Here is an 18,781-nt window from a genome sequence, read left to right as displayed (position 1 = left end):
AAAGTAATACACAAGAACTACACAATTCCAAACTGCAATTAAGCCTATCCTAATTTCAACAATATTTTAGTAAGAGTTTCTACGGATACCTCTACTACACCAGTACTACACAAATATTTTACAATAATAAAATAAGCACACTAAATTCTAATAGGATATTACTCGTATACTACTGTACAGTACACTACAGTAATTTTTAAACTACTTTCAGACGTATCCTAATTACGATACCGGTACCGTACCGTATGTCACTACTAAGCACAACAGAAATTAAATTTGCAAGAACGGCCGAGAGGCTGCGTCGTGCTGACCACACGACCCGTCGTAATCTGCAGGCCTTCAGGCTGAGCAGCGGTCGCTGGGCAGGCCAAGGCTCTTTCAAGGGCGTTAAGTGCCGTGGGGTTTGGTTTTGGTTTTTTTGGTATGTGCACTTAAGACCTTTAACTAATTTTTGCAGATGAGCCTCCCAAGAAAGGGGAAACATGCCATGCCTTAGACAGTGTCTATAACCCTTAGGAGTTTTAATGTTGAATAAAAGACTTTCTGAAAGGAATTCATTGTCATATCTCATTCCTTTCTTGTTTACTAGTTGACTTTATTTTTTTAATTTTTTTTTGCATGGTGTCAATAATCACCTTTTGCTTTCTGCTTAATGTCGGCTCACTTAAATATTTGACTCTAAGTTCGAATCTCTTAGTTGTTTTTCTAGCAACAAAATCTTAATATTTGGTATTTTCAGTGTATTATGAATAGTCATTATATTACGTATGCCTTTGCTGGCAGGACCTAGTGTTTACAATGCACTATGTCTTCTGGTATAGGCTAGAGCAATTTTGTTACTTTCATAGATCTGTCTCTGTCTTATCCTTGGCTTTGACAATATGAAAGTGACTGAGGTATGAGCGATGCTAGTAATGCCAATCCTTATGCAGCCAGTCCCTGCTATGAATGGTGTAAAAGTGTTGCTCATAGGGTCGGTTGGTGCATGCATTTCAGTGGGCTTGGCAGACTGATATGTAATAGCAACTCTGGTTCGGTGAGGAAAGCAACGGGAAACTACCTCACTCCTCATTTCCCTAGTACGCCTCTTCAGTGATGCCTAGGTCATCTATGTCAGCTGATGGCAGAGCTGTTGAGGATCCCACCAGCGGCATCGCTGACGGACTGAACATGCATTATATTACGTGCCGTCTCTTTAGTTACTTTGTAAGTGAACTTATTGTTTTCTTAGCTGTGTCTGAATCTATTTCATTTCTTTTAGCACTCTAAGAAAAAGCATCGAAATTTAATTCGCAGTGAGGCATGTGTGATTTATATACCTTTCCTTTTCACTAAGTGTGCGTGGTTAGGCAGGAAATGCTGTGATTCTCGTAATTGTTGGGGAAACCTTTTTTCCCGTATATGCGGCAGATCGTTCAATCGACTTACTGTGGAGGAAGAGCAACTGTTTATTTTATTTTTTCCGTATCACAGCGGTGTTCTACGTTTGCTTTATATTTCTGTCCTGACTGTGTATAGACCGTGAAGTTCTTTTCCAAGTAGGAGTTCTAAGGTATTCATGTGATGTACTATGCTTGGATTTTCCTCAGCCATTACAATAGGCTTCAAAATTTCACTTTTAACTTATATTTCTTTGCTTTATTGTAAAAAATAACAATAGTATTCGAAGTTTTGCGATTACACCACCAAAAGTCTCACGGTGATACATAATCGATTCACTGTTGGTATCAATCCGTATCTCGAAGATAACCGAAGTCTGCCGATTCTGCACTAGGGAGCCGAAGTATCACTAAAAACTTCGCGGATAGTACATGGCTCCGAGATAACAATGCAGGAATATATACCTTTTTGACCAAGAAACGACAAAAGCAGAACTTCTTGTAAAGCAATGTTGACCAAAAATAACACTGCATTGACAAGATATGCTGGCTTCACACCCCTGAGATTACCAGCTTATCATCCGGACCTAAATCCCATCGAACTAATCGGAAACAGGATAAAAGGTAAAATATGTCTGTCACGTTTCTCTGTCAACGCTGAAAATATTGACAAAAGAAATTGTTGAATCTATATCAGTGATCATGGTAACAGCCGTTCTGAAGGTGAAAGGAATACAATAAATGTACTGGAAACGGGATGAATGCTGGAAGAATAATAATTATAATAAGTCTAATTATATAAATTATCCCAGGATTCCAGAGTACCAGTCCGAGCCTCCGTCGTTCTAACCGCTTGGTTCCGTTATGTTTTAACTGTACTTTATTATCACTTGTAATGTTACGCACTGTATATCCATAAAGCAAAGCAAAGCAAAGTCACCTCCGTACAGGCCATGAAGGCCCTTGGAGGGGTGGAAGGTAAGGGCTTCCACCATAGTTAACCTCGGCACGTAATGGGGTAGAGTGGTTAGCTCTACACCCGGCCGCCTTTGCCCCCAGGAATTAACCTGGTTCTCATTTTTGGTGTAGGGCCATTTGCACCTCCGGAAGTGGAAATCTAGTTTCTTAAATTTTACGACTTCCTGAGGGGGATTCGAACCCACGTCCTTCCGGGCGAACTGAGCACGCCTTTACCGCCTCGGCCAGGCAGCCCCTACTGTATATCCATAAGAATGTTAAACTAGTCATATTTCTTGTAACACATTATTTCCGTGGAGCTTCTTTACTTTTGTTTTTGTGCTTTTGCCTTGTTTTTGTAGCTGTTGTTGGATAATGATGTCTTAACTTTACCTTATTATCACACTACTGTAAGTGACCATAGCCACCAGGATATTTCCCAATTTCGATGTATTTGTTAATAATAATAATAATAATAATAATAATAATAATAATAATAATAATACAAATCCCGGTCACTCCATGTGAGATTTGTGCTGGACAAAGTGGAGGCGAGGCAGGTTTTTCTCTGCGTACTCCGATTTTCCCTGCCATCTTTCGTTCCAGCAACACTCTCAAATACCATTTCATCCGTCGGTCGTTAATCATTGCCCCAGGGGAGTGAGAACGGTTTCGGCAGCCGGCACAATTCCTATCCTCGCCGCTAGATGTGGGCTTTATTCATTCCATTCCTGATCCGGTCGAATGACTGGAAACCGGCTTGTGGATTTTCATTTTATGAGAGCACCAGCGATGAATCTGGAGAAGATACGGCAACAGCTGATTCGGAAACGGACACAACAAGCGAAGCGGAACACGATTAAGCAGAATCTTACAAGACTTGGCCCAAGGCAATAAGAAAAACTAGGAAAAAAAAACCCCACCATGTCATGTGTGCCCAACTTGTGGCAAGAGAGAGAGAGAGAGAGAGAGAGAGAGAGAGTGTGTGTGTGTGTGTGTGTGCAAATCACCGGTTTGTCTGCAGTGTACTACACAAATATGTTACAGTTGTGTAGAAAACGAATGAACACCTAGTCACTGAGGATCTTCACTGCCGGAATTACACGATTCCAAATTGTGTTGCGCTTTTTTTTATTTAGATCACAGTTCCGTATTTAATTTGTTCTTTGTCATGTTCCATTTCTTTGCGTAATATAGAATCAGTGAATAGTCATTTTTGTATGTTTGTATTAGCCTATATTCGTGTAATTTAAGAAGAGACCAAGAATCAGACATTTATTCATACGATAGTAAAAGACGAAAAAACTACCTATGAATTATTACTACTTACAGATAAAAGCTAATAATAAATAGGGCAGCGGGTAAGCTACTACGATCAGCATAGTGAAAGGATTATTGTTTTCAAGATAGACACCAAACCAATGCCCACTACAATAGTGCAGTTCTACATGGCTACTAGTTCAGCGGATGATGAAAATCGAAAAAATACATGAAGAGATAGAAGATTTAATACAATGTGTAAAAGGCGGCGAGAATCTAAAAGTCGGCTGATTGAATTCTTCACCAATCATAATTTAGTCCTTGCTAATACTTAGTTCAAACACCACAAACGACGACTGTACACATGGACGAGACCTGGAGACACTGGCAGGTATCAAACAGACTTCATTATGATTAGGCAAAGATTCAGAAACCTGGTGTTGGATTGCAAAACTTTCCCAGGAGCTGACGTGGACTCTGATCACAACTTGTTGGTCATGAAATGTCATCTGAAGTTGAAGAAATTGAAGAAGGGAAGGAATCCAGTGACATGAGATCTAGACAAATTGAAATAAAAGAGTGTAAAGGATTGTTTCAAGGAACATGTTGCACAAGGACTAAATGGAAAGGCTGAAGAAAACATAGTAGAAGAAAATGGACACTAATGAAGAATGAGGTCAGTAGGGCTGCTGAAGAGATGTTAGGAAGAAAGGAAAGATCAATTAAGAATCAATGGATAACTCAAGAGATACTAGACCTGCTCGATGAACGACGAAAATACAAGAATGCAAAAAATGAAGAGGACAGAAAAGAATACAGGCTATTAAAGAATGAAGTGGATAGGAAATGCAGGGCAGCTAAGGAAGAATGGCTGAAGGAGAAGTGCTAGGATGTTGAAAGTGGTATGGGCCTAGGAAAGGTAGATGATGCATACAGGAAAATCAAGGGAACCCTTGGAGGAAGGAAAACTAGGTGTATGAATATTAAGAGCTCAGATGGAAAACCACTTCTAGGGAAAGAAGGAAAGTCAGGAAGATGGCAGGAACATATCCGACACTTGTATCAAGATAACGACTTAGATGATATGGTTCTGGAACAAGAAGAGGCTGTTGACATTAATGAAATGGGTGACCCAATTTTGAGGTCAGAATTCGACAGAGCTTTGAGAGACCTCAATACGAGCAAAGCACCTGGAATTGATGATATTCCGTCTGAATTACTGACTGCTTTAGGAGAAACCAGCATGGAAAGGTTATTACGGTAGAATGTTGTTATACCTATTCCCAAGGAAGCTGGTGTTGACAAGTGTGAAAACTACCGCAGCATTAGTTTAGTATCTGACGCTTGCAAAATTCTAAAACGTATTATTTACAGAAAAATGGAAAGAAAGTTGAAACTGAATTTGGAGAAGATCAATTTGGAATCAGAAGAAATATAGGAACACTTGAATCAATCATGACTTTACGTCTTATCTTAGAAGATCGAATTAAGAAGGACAAGCCCACGTACATGGCGTTCGTATATCTATAAAAGGCATTTGATAATGTTGATTGGACCAAGCTATTTGAGATTCTGAAGGTACCTAGAAAGAAAAATTATCTACAATCTGTATAAAAATCAGTCAGCTGTGATAAGAATCGAGGCCTATGAAAAAGAAGCAGCAATCCAGAAAGGGGTGAGGCAAGGCTGCAATTTGTCCCTCTTCTTTATAATGTCTATATAGAACAGTCAGTAAAGGAAATCTATGAAGAATTTGGAAAGGGAATCACAATCCAAGGAGAGGAAATCAAAACACTGAAAACTGCGATGATATTGTTATTTCATCTGAGACTCCAGATCTGTAGAAGTTACTGAATGGTATGGACGGAGTCTTGTGTGAGGAGTACAACATGAAAATAAATAAGTCCAAAATATTATTATTATTATTATTATTATTATATTATTATTATTATTATTGGCTTTACGTCGCACCGACACAGATATGTCTTATAGCGACGATGGGAGAGGAAAGGGCTAGGACTGGGAAGAAAGCGGCCGTGGCCTTAATTAAGGTACAGCCCCAGCATTTGCCTGGTGTGAAAATGGGAAACCACGGAAAACCATCTTCAGGGCTGCCGACAGTGGGGTTCGAACCCACTATCTCCCGAATACTGGATACTGGCCTCACTTAAGCGACTGCAGCTATCGAGCTCGGTTGTCCAAAATAAAGGTAATCGAGTGCAGTCGTACGAAATCAGGTGATGCAGGAAATATTAGATTAGGAAATGAAGTATTAAAGAAAGTGGATGAATATTGTTACTTGTGTAGTAAAATAACTAACGATGGCAGAAGTAAGGAGGACATAATATGTAGGCTAGCACAAGCTAGGGAGGCCTTTCTTAAGAAAAGAAATTTACTCACTTCGAATATTGATATAGGAATGAGAAAAATGTTTTGAAGACTTTCGTTTGAAGCGTGGCAATGTATAGAAGTGAAACATGGACGATAACTCGCTAAGAAAGAGAATAGAAGCTTTTGAAATGTGGTGTTACAGAAGAATGCTGAAGGTGAGATGGATAGATGGAATCACGAATGAAGAGGTACTGAATCGAATTGGTGAGAGGAGATCGTTGTGGCTAAATTTGACGAGAAGAAGAGATAGAATGATAGGACACATCTTAAGATATCCAGGACTTGTGCGGATGGTTTTTGAGGGAAGTGCAGGGGGGTAAAAACGGTAGGGGTAGACCAAGGTATGAATATGACGAGCAGATTAGAGCAGATGTAGGATGCAGGAGTTATGTAGAAATGAAAAGGTTAGCACATGATAGGGTGTTATGGAACGCTGCATCAAACCAGTCTATGGACTGATGACTCAAACAACAACAACATCATCTTGATAGGTCATGAAATATTTACAGGGTTTGTAAAGCATGCCACTATTTACCTATGCTTGTGGACTTGCGTACTGTTTGTTCTCTTCGACTGACTATAGTTTACAGCGATTACGTCATGTATGTTACTAGTGGCGCTGTGCTGTGCAGAACTCCACTTCGCCTTGGTGGAGTAATTAGACCTACCTAAGCGTTATATGCCACTAGAGAAAGGCCTGGCCTTAGCAAACGATATTACCAATTTATGAGTCGGGCTCCATGGTTAAACGGTCTTTGGTCCAAGAGGTCCCGGTTGGATTCCCGGCCGGGTCGGAGATTTTAGCCTTGATTGGTTAATTCCAATGGCTCGGGCGCTGGGTACGTGGGCTGTCTTCAGCATTAGAATTCATCCTAGGTAGGGCTCCATACTCATAGACACGCAGGTCGTCTATACAGTGCCAACTCGAAAGACCTGCACCAGACTTCTTCGGAGGCCACACACCAATATAATATACAGTGAGTCACAATAAAACTCATACACGATCGTAATTTATTTGTATCATTATGGACAGAATGTTGGGTGACTATATTTGTCATATTTTTATGTGCAATGACCTGTGTATCATGTATTATCAGGCCTGAGCCACTACTTGTTAGTTTTCTTGTCCATAAATTAACACAAGTATGTTTGATTCGTTGGCATTATGCTGCTGTTCGACGCGACAAGGAACCTCATACAAACCTCGATGGTCACCGTACGTTTGACTGTCAAGTGCAATACAAAACGCAAGAGACAAGTTCAGTCTATTGTCAAGCGTTGCGAAGTAAAAACACGTTGTAGTGTAATAATGAGCCGTCAGAGAGGCAAGTCTTTGAAAGAAGAGACAGAGTTGATGATTTTTCATTTTAAAACAGGAAAATTAAGATAAATTGGTAAAATTGTAAACAAAAGTCATTCAAATGTACAATGTGTTATAGAGAGATACAAAAGTACCAACCAGATTGAAAATGAGGGCAAAGTAAGTCGGAAAATAATATTTTAATTCCACAGATGAACGTTGGATAGTACGAGAGGTTAAGAAGAATCCAGTGATTAGTGCTCCAAAACTTGCTCTGATGGTTGAGGAACATACAGGGAAGGATGCTATCCAGAAAAAATTAGGCGCATTATCAGAAAAAGTAATAGGCATGGAAGAGTAAGCAGGAAAAGCCATTGGTCAACAAACTGAACAAGAAGAAGATACTACAGTTTGTTAGAGAGCACATGGGAGAAGATTTTTACGTCTGGAAAACGGTAATATTTGTAGATAAAAGCAAATTAAACCTCTATGGATCAAATGGGAAAGTTATGTCTGGAGAACACCGAATGAAGAGCTAAAACCTACCAATAAGCGTCCAGGTGTTAAATACGGTGGAGGAGGTGTTAATGTTTAGGCGTGTATAGCAGCTAGTGGCGTAGGGAAGTTGACTTTCATTGATGGGATAATGGATAAAGATGTGTATTTGAACATACTGAAAAACAATTTGTCTGCTAGAGCTCAAAAACTTGGAATACATGACCAATACAAGTATTAACTTATCAAGATAACGACCCAAAGCACAAAGCTCACATAGTGAGAATGTGGCTCCTGTATAACTGTCCAAAGATGCAGGAAATACCTCCTCAGTCACCAAATCTAAATGCTATAGAGAACTTGTAGTATCCCTTAGAAGTAGCAATACCGAGCTCGATAGCTGCAGTCGCTTAAGTGCGGCCAGTATCCAGTATTCGGGAGATAGTAGGTTCGAACCCCACTGTCGGCAGCCCTGAAAATGGTTTTCCGTGGTTTCCCATTTTCACACCAGGCAAATGCTAGGGCTGTACCTTAATTAAGGCCACGGCCGCTTCCTTCCCACTCCTAGCCCTTTCCTGTCCCATCGTCGCCGTAAGACCTATCTGTGTCGATGCGACGTAAAACAACTAGCAAAAAAAAAAAAAAACCGGGCGAGTTGGCCGTGCGCGTAGAGGCGCGCGGCTGTGAGCTTGCATCCGGGAGATAGTAGGTTCGAATCCCACTATCGGCAGCCCTGAAAATGGTTTTCCGTGGTTTCCCATTTTCACACCAGGCAAATGCTGGGGCTGTACCTTAATTAAGGCCACGGCCGCTTCCTTCCAACTCCTAGGCCTTTCCTATCCCATCGTCGCCATAAGACCTTTCTGTGTCGGTGCGACGTAAAGCCCATAGCAAAAAAAAAAAGTAGCAATAAGGAAACATAACATTTCCAACAAAGATGACCTGAAAACTGCTTAACGCGAACAATGAGAGAAAATAAGTCCATCATACTGCGAAAAATTGGTACGATCCATGCCTGGACGTTTGAGAGATGTTAGACGAGCCTAGGGATATCCAACAAAATACTGAGTTTGTAGGCGATTGTGTGTTATTCCGAGTTTCAAGGACCTACACCACAGGGTGTATGAGTTTCCCTGTGATCTCCTTTTGTGTATGTTTGAGAAAAGCTTTTTAATTTCCTCTGTAGATGAAATATATTTATGCTATTTTTGAATACTGTAGCAGAAAATTATGTATTATTCATAACAGGGTAAAGACCAGCTTGAAATTAAAATTATGTATTTGTTGGTAAATGTTCAAAGAAATATTTTGCTGATGTATGAGTTTCATTGTGACTCACTGTACAGTATATACCATTTTAAGTTTAATGTAATAAGCTTGGCAGAGGTGTAGGATAGCAAAATAATTCTTATAATATGAATAAGGTAAATGTCTGTTGTTGAATGTTTAAAGAGACGCTAAATTCCAACGTTAAACTGTAAATAAACCACCGTACTTAACTGTATTCCGGAACCATGTTTAAACGTCCCTAGATCCAATTATACAGTAATGAAATGGTGTATGGCTTTTAGTGCCGGGATGTGTCCGAGGACTTCGGCTCGCCAGGTCTTTTGATTTGACGCCCGTAAGCGACCTGTGTGTCATGATGAGGATGAAATGATGATGAAGTCGACACATACACGCAGCCCCCGTGTCAGCGGAATTAACCAATGATGGTTAAAATTCCCGACCCTGCCGGGAATCGAACCCAGGGCCCCTGTGACCAAAGGCCAGCACGCTAACCCTTTAGCCATGGAGCCGGACAACTAAGTTGGTCAGGAACGTATTCAGAAATTAGTTTCGGGCGGAGTCCAGGATTATTTAGTCATGGGTATATATACAGCCTTAATTTTTCCAAATGCGCAAAATGTATACTTTATAAATCTGAAGCCCTAGCAATGCTATCCTAGATACATAAATGCATGATAGGTGATAGTAACCACCAAACTCCGATTATTATTATATACTGTAGTTGCTGAATGGATTTTAAAACTTTTCTTTTGCTTTACGTCGCACCGACACAGATAGGTCTTATGGCGACGATGGGACAGGAAAGGCCTAGGAGTGGGGAGGAAGCAACCGTGGCCTTAGTTAAGGTAAGTCCCAGCATTTGCCTGGTGTGAAAATGGGAAACCACGGAAAACCATTTCCAGGGCTGCCGATAGTGGGGTTCGAACCCACTATCTCCCGGATGCAAGCTCACAGCTGCGCGACCTTAACCGCACGGCCAACTCGCTCGGTTAAAAAGTATTTCTTATTCATCTGCTAATACTCCAACTTAATTGCATATACATACTACCAGTTCATCCTTCCTGATCTGCATTTTACCTACTACAAAAACAAAGGAAGGAACTTCTTGAGAATGGAGTTAACAGTTGAACTGCATGTAAGCAAGTGCTCCAAATTTCACTGAATGAAAGTGACCATGTACTACCAACTTTTTTCTTTTTTTTGTTGCTAGTTGCTTTACGTCGCACCGACACAGATAGGTCTTATAGCGACGACGGGACAGGGAAGGGCTAGGAGTGGGAAGGAAGCGGCCGTGGCCTTAATTAAGGTACAGCCCCAGCATTTGCCTGGTGTGAAAATGGATGGGAAACCACGGAAAACCATCTTCAGGGCTGCCGATAGTGGGGTTCGAACCTACTATCTCCCGAATACTGGATACTGGCCGCACTTAAGCGACTGCAGCTATCGAGCTCGGTGTACTACCAACTAAAACCAGCTACTTCCTTTAGCAATAAAATATATTAAATGTGTTATTTTTCCAAATATCTCAGTAGAATGCTAAATTTGAAGTTTTATCTACTCATTGGATGAAAACAGAACATTTTTTAAACAATAGGCTACACTTTTTCAGTATAATTCGCTCGTTACCCTGAATGGCTCTGTTGTAAGTTGAAGTCGTTATCTGATCAACTAGAACTGACACTTGCTGTATATAACATATGTGTGTGTATGTATGTATGTATGTATGTATGTATGTATGTATGTATGTATGTTTTTCAGCCCGAAGACTGGTTGGATCCTCAACAGGTTCACCATTAGCTGTCATAGATTGCCTACGTGTCACTGAAGAGGCGTACTAGGGAAATGAGGAGTGAGGTAGTTTCCCGTTGCTTTCCTCACTGGGCCAGAAGTTGCTATTGCATATCAGTCTGCCAAGCCCACTGAAATGCGTGCACCAACCGACCCTATGAGCGACATTTTCACACCATTCATGGCAGGGACTGGCTGCATAAGGAATGACATTACTAGCATCACTCATACCGAAGCCACTTTCATATTGTCAAAGCCAAGTATAAGACTGAGACAGGTCAATGAAAGTAACAAATTTATTCTAGGCCATACCAGAAGACATAGTGCACTGCAAACACTACATCTTGCCAGCAAAGGCATATATAACATATAACGATGTAAAATAAACAGCATATAATGTGTCTTAAGAAATTCCGTTTGAACTTATATTGGCAATATACATGTATCTGGACTAAAGTTTTCAGTTTCCGGAATAGTACCGTAATATATTTTAGTCAACATAATTTCTCCTGTAGGGAGGCCATTGCCATTTACTGTATTTCATGTTAAAAGAGTTCACAAAATACATTTAAGTTTTAATGTTAAGGGCTTTAAATTAGTAAAAATGTAACATCCGTGACAACTGGAATGGCTGAGCATGAACAAATGAAAGTTTCAAAAATATATAGACATTTTAAGGGGGTCTGGACTCCCGGACCCCAACTCTGAGAACGTCCTTGAAGTTGGTATATAACGTAAGATGTTAGAACGTTACTAAATCACGCACATTGTACTCACCGCATGGCTGGGACCGCAGACGGATGCCTCAGTGAGTAGCCAGTTTAACTCTAAGCAAGGTCACTGTTGTTTATGAGAGCCCACAGTAAGCTTCTTGTAGGATATCGTAGAGCACTGCTTCTCAGTGTGCAATACACGTACCGGTCAAGTACCTGTAGTGATATGGTCTATCAGTCCACTAACATCCCGTTTCAAGAAGATAAAACAAATACGCACTGTATATGCGAGGAGATAAAGGTAAAATATGAGGGAATGTGGGAACGGATATTGTAAAGTTATCTCGCTAACGCGAGATTTTGTATCAAATGCATGGCAAAATCTGTGACGTAATATCTATTTCGCAGCATGTGTTGTCATATCGAGTGTTTGGATCAAGTTATAAGCGTTTCCGTGAGAGGGCAGCACAGTTCATACAAGCCAAACGAGGTCAGTCTAGGAAGGTCTGGTCACGCTACCACAATCTTCCGTGGTGGCGGCCATATTGAGTCTTACGCATGGTTATGATGTGGGTGAGCCCGATGTGATAAGGAAAACAGGGTACTGCACTACACCAAAGTGGCAGAATAAGTCAACCTGCGGGATTAGAGTGTTTCGCTTTCCTGTAATAAGCAATGGTGAGCTCAATGGATACGGTACAAAATTACGGGCGTTATAAAAGGCAACCCATTTGTAATTCCGTCTTGTTCGAGGTTAGTAAGTTATTACGATGAAATTATTCCTGAAGAATAATGTTTATATGAACGATATTTGTATTTGCGAATTCCATTATGTATTTTGTTCTGATATCATTTTTATGAATCGCAGTTTGAACAGGAGAGGGTAGATGGACAAAAACAGTACTGGAATTTCATCCTAAAAATGTTCCTAATCCACCCAAGTCTTTAAACTGTTCTAGAAAAACTTCCAAACTAAGATTTTTTTAAAGAAGCAACAATTATGCGTGTTCTTTTCGAGCTAACCATGCAAGGGAGGTCGTTTAGGAAACATTGCAGTAATGAGCCTGGCACAAGTGCATACATAAACAAAGCAAAGTCATCTCCGTACAGGTCATGAAGGCCCTTGGAGGGGTGGAAGGTAAAGGCTTCCACTATCCATAACCTCTGCACTTGATGGGGTAGAGTGGTTAGCTCTACGCCCGGCCCCATTTGCCCCCAGGAATTAACCTGGTACTCATTTTTGGTGTAGGCTGAGTGAACCTCAGGGCCATGTGCACCTCCGGAAGTGGAAATCTCGTTTCTTAAATTTTGCGATTTCCTGACGGGGATTCGAACCCACGTCCTTCCGGGCGAACCGAGCTACCGCCTCGGCCAGGCAGCCCCTCTGGCACAAGTACACTAAGGGGAAAAAAGCCACGACTCAGCTAAGGGCCTTCTAGTCGTCAACCTGCACTTCCAAGTTAAGAGACCTCTCAGTCGCCTTTCACGACAGGCAGGGGATAGCGCGGGTGTTATCATACCTCCCCCCACTCCCCTCCCCCTATCCTCAAGGTATAAAAATTACTTAAGAATATGAAAGCCTATGCAAACATGTTCGCAGTTATCTACCGCAAGCGTTATACCACTCCTATAAAAGTGGGACATGTGATTCGAATGATAAGTGTAGTCCAATATTCATATAATGCTTAAGTATTCTTCTTCTTCCTCTTCTTATTCTTCTTCTTCTACTACTACTACTACTACTACTACTACTACTACTACTACTTCCTCCTCCTCTTGTTTAGTCTGCTTTACGTGTCCCCTACACATATAAGTCTTATAACGATGATGGGATAGGGAAGGACTGCGAATGGGAAGGAATCGACCGTGGCAGCGCCAGCATTTGCCTGATAAGATCAATGGGGAAACCACGGGCTTCAGGGCTTCCAACAGTGGACTTCGAACTCATTATCTCCCGAATGCAAGTTGATAACAACGTGACCCAAACCGCACAACCACTTCCTAGGTCTTCTTCTTCTGATGATGATGATGATTATGATGATGAAATTGATGAGTATTACCCTGACTTTTTTTAGCAACAGACAACTGTAGACTGGTCACTTTGTACCATTTTTGTGGGGGCGGTAGAATACTTCCATGGTATCTCCTGCCTGTCATAAGATTTGACTAAAAGGAGGAGGACTTGGGAGCGTGCATTGCGACCACAGGGCCCTTAGTTGAGTCCTGGCATTACTTCCAATTACTTGCTTACCTCCTCACTTTTCTGTCCTATCCGACCTCCGTTGGTCAATTCTTGTTCTTTTCCGACGCCGACGGTATTAGAGCAGTCCCTCTGGTGACGATAGCGGATGGTTACCCAGTTGTACTTCCTCTTAAAACAAACCACCACCAGCACTTTGTACTATTTAACTGCACGGGTTATCCAAAAATTAGTCAGAGTTGCTAAGAACATCACTGTTGTTGTATAAGTGAAGAGTAGTTTTGCCTCAGAACCCAACGAATTTACTACATGAATGGATAGCAGCAGTTAGCAAACATAATTTAATGCACACAACTCAAGAGGCATTCAGTGTTCGTAAACGTGCTGAAGTAACCTTCACCGAGCTCGATAGCTTCAGTCGCTTAAGTGCGGCCGCTATCCAGTATTCGGGAGATAGTAGGTTCGAACCCCACTGTCGGCAGCCCTGAAAATGGTTTTCCGTGGTTTCCCATTTTCACACCAGGCAAATGATGAGGCTGTACCTTAATTAAGGCCACGGCCGCTTCCTTCCCACTCCTAGCCCTTCCCTGTCCCATCGTCGTCATAAGACATATCTGTGTCGGTGCGACGTAAAGCAAGTAGCAACAAACAACAACAACAACAACGAAGTAACCTTTTAGAAACGCAGTGCCGGTAACCATTTTCATAATAAAGGTAATGCCGAAGGTAATTTACTACAACTGTCTTTAACTTAAATATTTCACGTATTCATAACATTACAGGGGTACCGTACAGATTTCTATGTTTCTGTCAATAAGGTTACGTATTTTGACAGATGATATTAATAAGAAACACAGTAAGACCAAGCTGTATGGAAGTAAAAGAGTATGCATGAGCACTTTTGCTGACTCTTGCTTCTCAAAAAATGAAGGGTTCTATAATTATCTTCCTGTTCAAATAGCTGTGAATGTAGCGTATTTATGCCAATTACGAGTTATATCTTGGTTATATATACATGGCCAATATACGCCCCATTAAATTCTGCATGAAAAATAGTTGTTCGTTTGTTTTTATTTCAATGTTTGGTACCTAAACTCTCTAAATTCGAAAACGCTTGCCTTTGGTTACGCTCACTTAAAGACTCAATATGGCAGCTCCATAAGTAATATTCGTGTCCTGACCTCACTAGACTGACCTTAAAGCCAAAAATCATAGGAGTGTTGTCAATTTAGCGGCTTTCCCGCCAAATCTAGTGGTTCAGATGGCTGTTTGACAGGAAGGTGGCTAGCGAGAATTCTGGTGGATTTTAAAAGTATTTTGGCAGTAATTTTATGTCTGTACAATTGTTTTTGTAAAATCACAATGAATCTAGTGGAATAGTCAATTTGTCAATTACCGGGCGAGTTGGCCGTTCGGTTAGGGGCGCGCAGCTGTGTGCTCGCATCCGGGAGATAGTGGGTTCGAATCCCATTGTCGGCAGCCCTGAAGATGGTTTTCCGTGGTTTCCCATTTCACACCAGGTAAATGCTGGGGCTGTACCTTAATTAAGGCCATAGCCGGTTCCTTCCAAATCCTAGGCCTTTCCTATCCTATCGTCGCCATAAGACCTATCTATCTTTGTCGGTACGATGTAAAGCCACTAGCAAAAAAAAAAAAAAAAAAAAAATCTATTTATCTGCCATTTAGCAAAGGTCGGGCTGAGTGGCTCAGATGGTTGATGCGCTGGCCTTCGAACCCCAATATGGCAGGTTCGATCCTGGCTCAGTCCGGTGGTATTTGAAGATTCTCAAGAACGCGAGCGTCGTGTCGGTAGGTTTTCTGGCTCTGAAAAGAACTCCTGCGGGACTAAATTCTGGCACCTCAGCGTCTCCAGGAAACATAAATGTAGTAGTCAGAGGAACGTAAAATCCATTATTATTATTATTATTATTATTATTATTATTATTATTATTATTATTATTATTATTATTATTATTATTATTATTATTATTATTAAACAAGACAGTTGCTGCAAAGTCTTTCAGGCAGCACCGAAGCTTTGAAAAAGTGTTACTTCTTTCACCGTCAAGTGCATTAACGGTTGTTAAAGAGTCGTTGATTCCCCTACTTGGATCCTTTAACCTTAACACCAGCGCAATCACACAGATTATTATTTATCAGTGATCAAATTTGTTCCTTGTATAACAGTCTCAGTCTATGGGCAGAATTAATAATTAAAAAAACAAAAACAAATAAGGACTGTGAGAATATACCAGGCATCTTTTTCTATTCCTGCTTCTTCATCTCCGCCTTCTATCGAAAGTCTAAAGATGATATCGATGATTCTGGGCACTCTAATTTTTCATTGGACTGTAGGGTATTTTCGCCCTGAAACATTTCTTTGAAAGGTTGAACAACAGGGATGAACTTATTTTTCGTGTAAATATAGCTCATCAGAGCTTATGACGTGGCTGAACTGGTGGTTATTAGAGGTTTCCATGCAGCCGTTTGGTGGATAATCATATTTCACTGTTGGAGACACTGATCACAGGCTACTTCTCAAGGATGAAGATTGAGCACTGGCGCAGGAGACTATTACTAAAACGTTTTTATTCCGTCCCTGAAGGGGACGGCGGGCCTCCTATACGGTAACGCCGTCTCTCAGACCAGGGAGATGTTGGGAGAAGGTGAGGTGGTTGGCAGCCGCGGCTTGTACTAGGAACTGTCACAGCATTCGCCTTAGTGCAGGAAAATGGATAACCACAGAAAAACATTCTCAGGGTAGCCGACGGTGGGAACAAACCCCTATCCGTCTCCCGAATACAGAGGGGTACATCCACGGCAGAGCTGCAGCCACCCCTCCTCTGCTCTGTTGGTCAGTCGGAATGCAGAACCGTCGAACCACGGACCACTTGTAGGCCGAAGCCCACTCTGCAACCTCCGACCCTCAGGAGACAGTGGTTAGCTGACTCGAGTCCCATTGGTCGAAAAAGGCAATTCACCATCAGAATGTTGGCCGGCAGGGCAAGACAGGGAGTGGTATAGAATTCTTAATCACTAGATTACGTGCCAAAAGCCTTGGTTCAATTCCAAACCTCTTCGCAGTGTTCATAGGAAATGAGGGCATGTGGTTCGTCCGTCGAATGGGGACATTAACCCTGAGCCTACTTGGTGTTATTCGACAGGAGTAAGCTTTATGACCACTCCGGATTTAACCCTCACTCTACGTAGTTATTATTATTATTATTATTATTATTATTATTATTATTATTATTATTATTATTATTATTATTATTCACGAGAAGAGATTTCATACAGGTTTTTGCCGTTAACGTAATTGTCGTGAAACTGGGCAAAGGTTTGCAGTCTGCATTCCTTAAAGATTAATTATTATCTGAAACCTTTTCAGGCTCCATGGCTAAATGGTTAGCGTGCTGGCCTTTGGTCACAGGGTTCCCGGGTTCGATTCCCGGCAGGGTAGGTTATTTTAACCATAATTGGTTAATTCTCCTGGCACGGGGGGCTGGGTGTATGTGTCGTCTTCATCACCATTTCATCCTCATCACGACGCGCAGGTCGCCTACGGGTGTCAGATCCAAAGACCTGCACTAGGCTTCTCCGGATGCAACACGCCATTATTATTACTATTATTATTATTATTATTATTATTATTATTATTATTATTATTATTATCATTATTATCTGAAACATAGCAAATATACTTACCAGGACTCCATCCGTTGTCGCCATAGAGTTCCCACCCATCTCGTGAGCAGACAGGAGCTGTGTGCTCTGTGCGAGCTAGCAGTCAGCGCTTAAAATTATTCTTGTAAATGGTGGACGATCGTGAGTAGAATGTATGGGTGTGTAAGGGAATACGTAATTCTGTCTGGATATGAAGTGTGTCTTCTTTGATTGGTTCAAACCATTTCACTTGTCAAACCAACTCTGAGTCTTAAATAGGCTACTACCAATAAACAAGCAAGCGACCGAAAGAACGAACAAACTGTGCTATTAAGAATCTAACTGGTTAGTTTCTTCAAATTCTTGACTTTATCATCCGTAACGTAAACACGTTTCATTCCACTTTTCTTTTTTTTTCCCTCACATTTATTTTTAAAATGTATTCGAGCATATTTCCTCATTTTCACAAACATGGCTACCAGATTACTATTAAATTAGGACCACTTGCGCACATTAAAAGAAACCAGGTTCTGTATTACTCCCAACCCTCTTCGGACGTAAGTCCATTATTCGAACGGAAACGTTTCTCCACATCTCGTACAGTTTGTAACCACTGAGGTGTCGGCTCTTGTGGCAACGATCCCAAGGCCTCCATATTTGTCGTTCTCAAATACGCACGTAAAACCCGCGCTATTAAATATCATAACAGCAGCTTTGACTGTAGGCAACGTATGTGCCAGCTTGTCTTTCACGTTAGGTACAAACCACACCACTTCACATCCATGGGTACAAGTTCTGCGCATTATACAGTGATGGTAAAGCTAACAGAGGTTACAACCTACCTTGTCATGGTAAGTGAAATAGGATAATCAACCGTCCAGCAGCCGTCAACTAACACTCCAGTAACACTTGTTGAGCTCTGTATATATGGTAATCTGCACTGCCGTTCATCAAGTGCCCGGTCTCATAATTGCACCACCTGTTGCAAAATTAAACCACGTTATCTTACAGAAAAAAGATAAATGTGGAGTAGAAGTACTGAAGAGATTCGAAAGATACGGTATCTTCCGATAACATTCACGTCCGTAGTGTTGTACAAATCTGTGCTAGAATATCACGTGTTGCAATGGATGCAATAGCATTTTTCTCAAATCTATATGCAGTAAATGTATTATCCGCAAACTTTATCTTGGTGCATTTACACCCTAGTGCTGAATCGGTCGACCTCGGCGATCTTCGAGATTCGTACTGGCAACCTTTGAAACACAAACTATGAATCGCTTAAGCATCGTTGTGCGACATCTGGCGTACACTTTACGTACTAGTACTGTTGTTGTTTACACAA

The 18,781-nt window shown here is 41.2% G+C and overlaps 1 protein-coding gene across 2 annotated transcripts in view; it reads right to left on the bottom strand.

Annotated features, from left to right (window-relative positions):
- Positions 1-18,371, bottom strand: part of LOC136867053 (UDP-glycosyltransferase UGT5) — an 83,215-nt gene extending 64,844 nt beyond the window's left edge. Inside the window, exon 1 of one of the 2 annotated variants that reach the window (XM_067144159.2) lies at positions 18,279-18,371. In XM_067144159.2, the coding sequence (XP_067000260.2) occupies positions 18,279-18,286 (8 nt within the window). In that variant the 5' untranslated portion in view covers positions 18,287-18,371. Of the gene's footprint in view, positions 1-11,637; positions 11,867-18,278 lie in introns of those variants that run through there. The other variant, XM_067144160.2, reaches the window with a different exon arrangement.
- Positions 18,372-18,781: the final 410 nt, after the last annotated feature.

Source organism: Anabrus simplex, chromosome 3 (genome assembly GCF_040414725.1).
Source record: "Anabrus simplex isolate iqAnaSimp1 chromosome 3, ASM4041472v1, whole genome shotgun sequence".
Taxonomy (NCBI): domain Eukaryota; kingdom Metazoa; phylum Arthropoda; class Insecta; order Orthoptera; family Tettigoniidae; genus Anabrus; species Anabrus simplex.
This window is presented reverse-complemented; position numbering and strand designations above follow the sequence as displayed.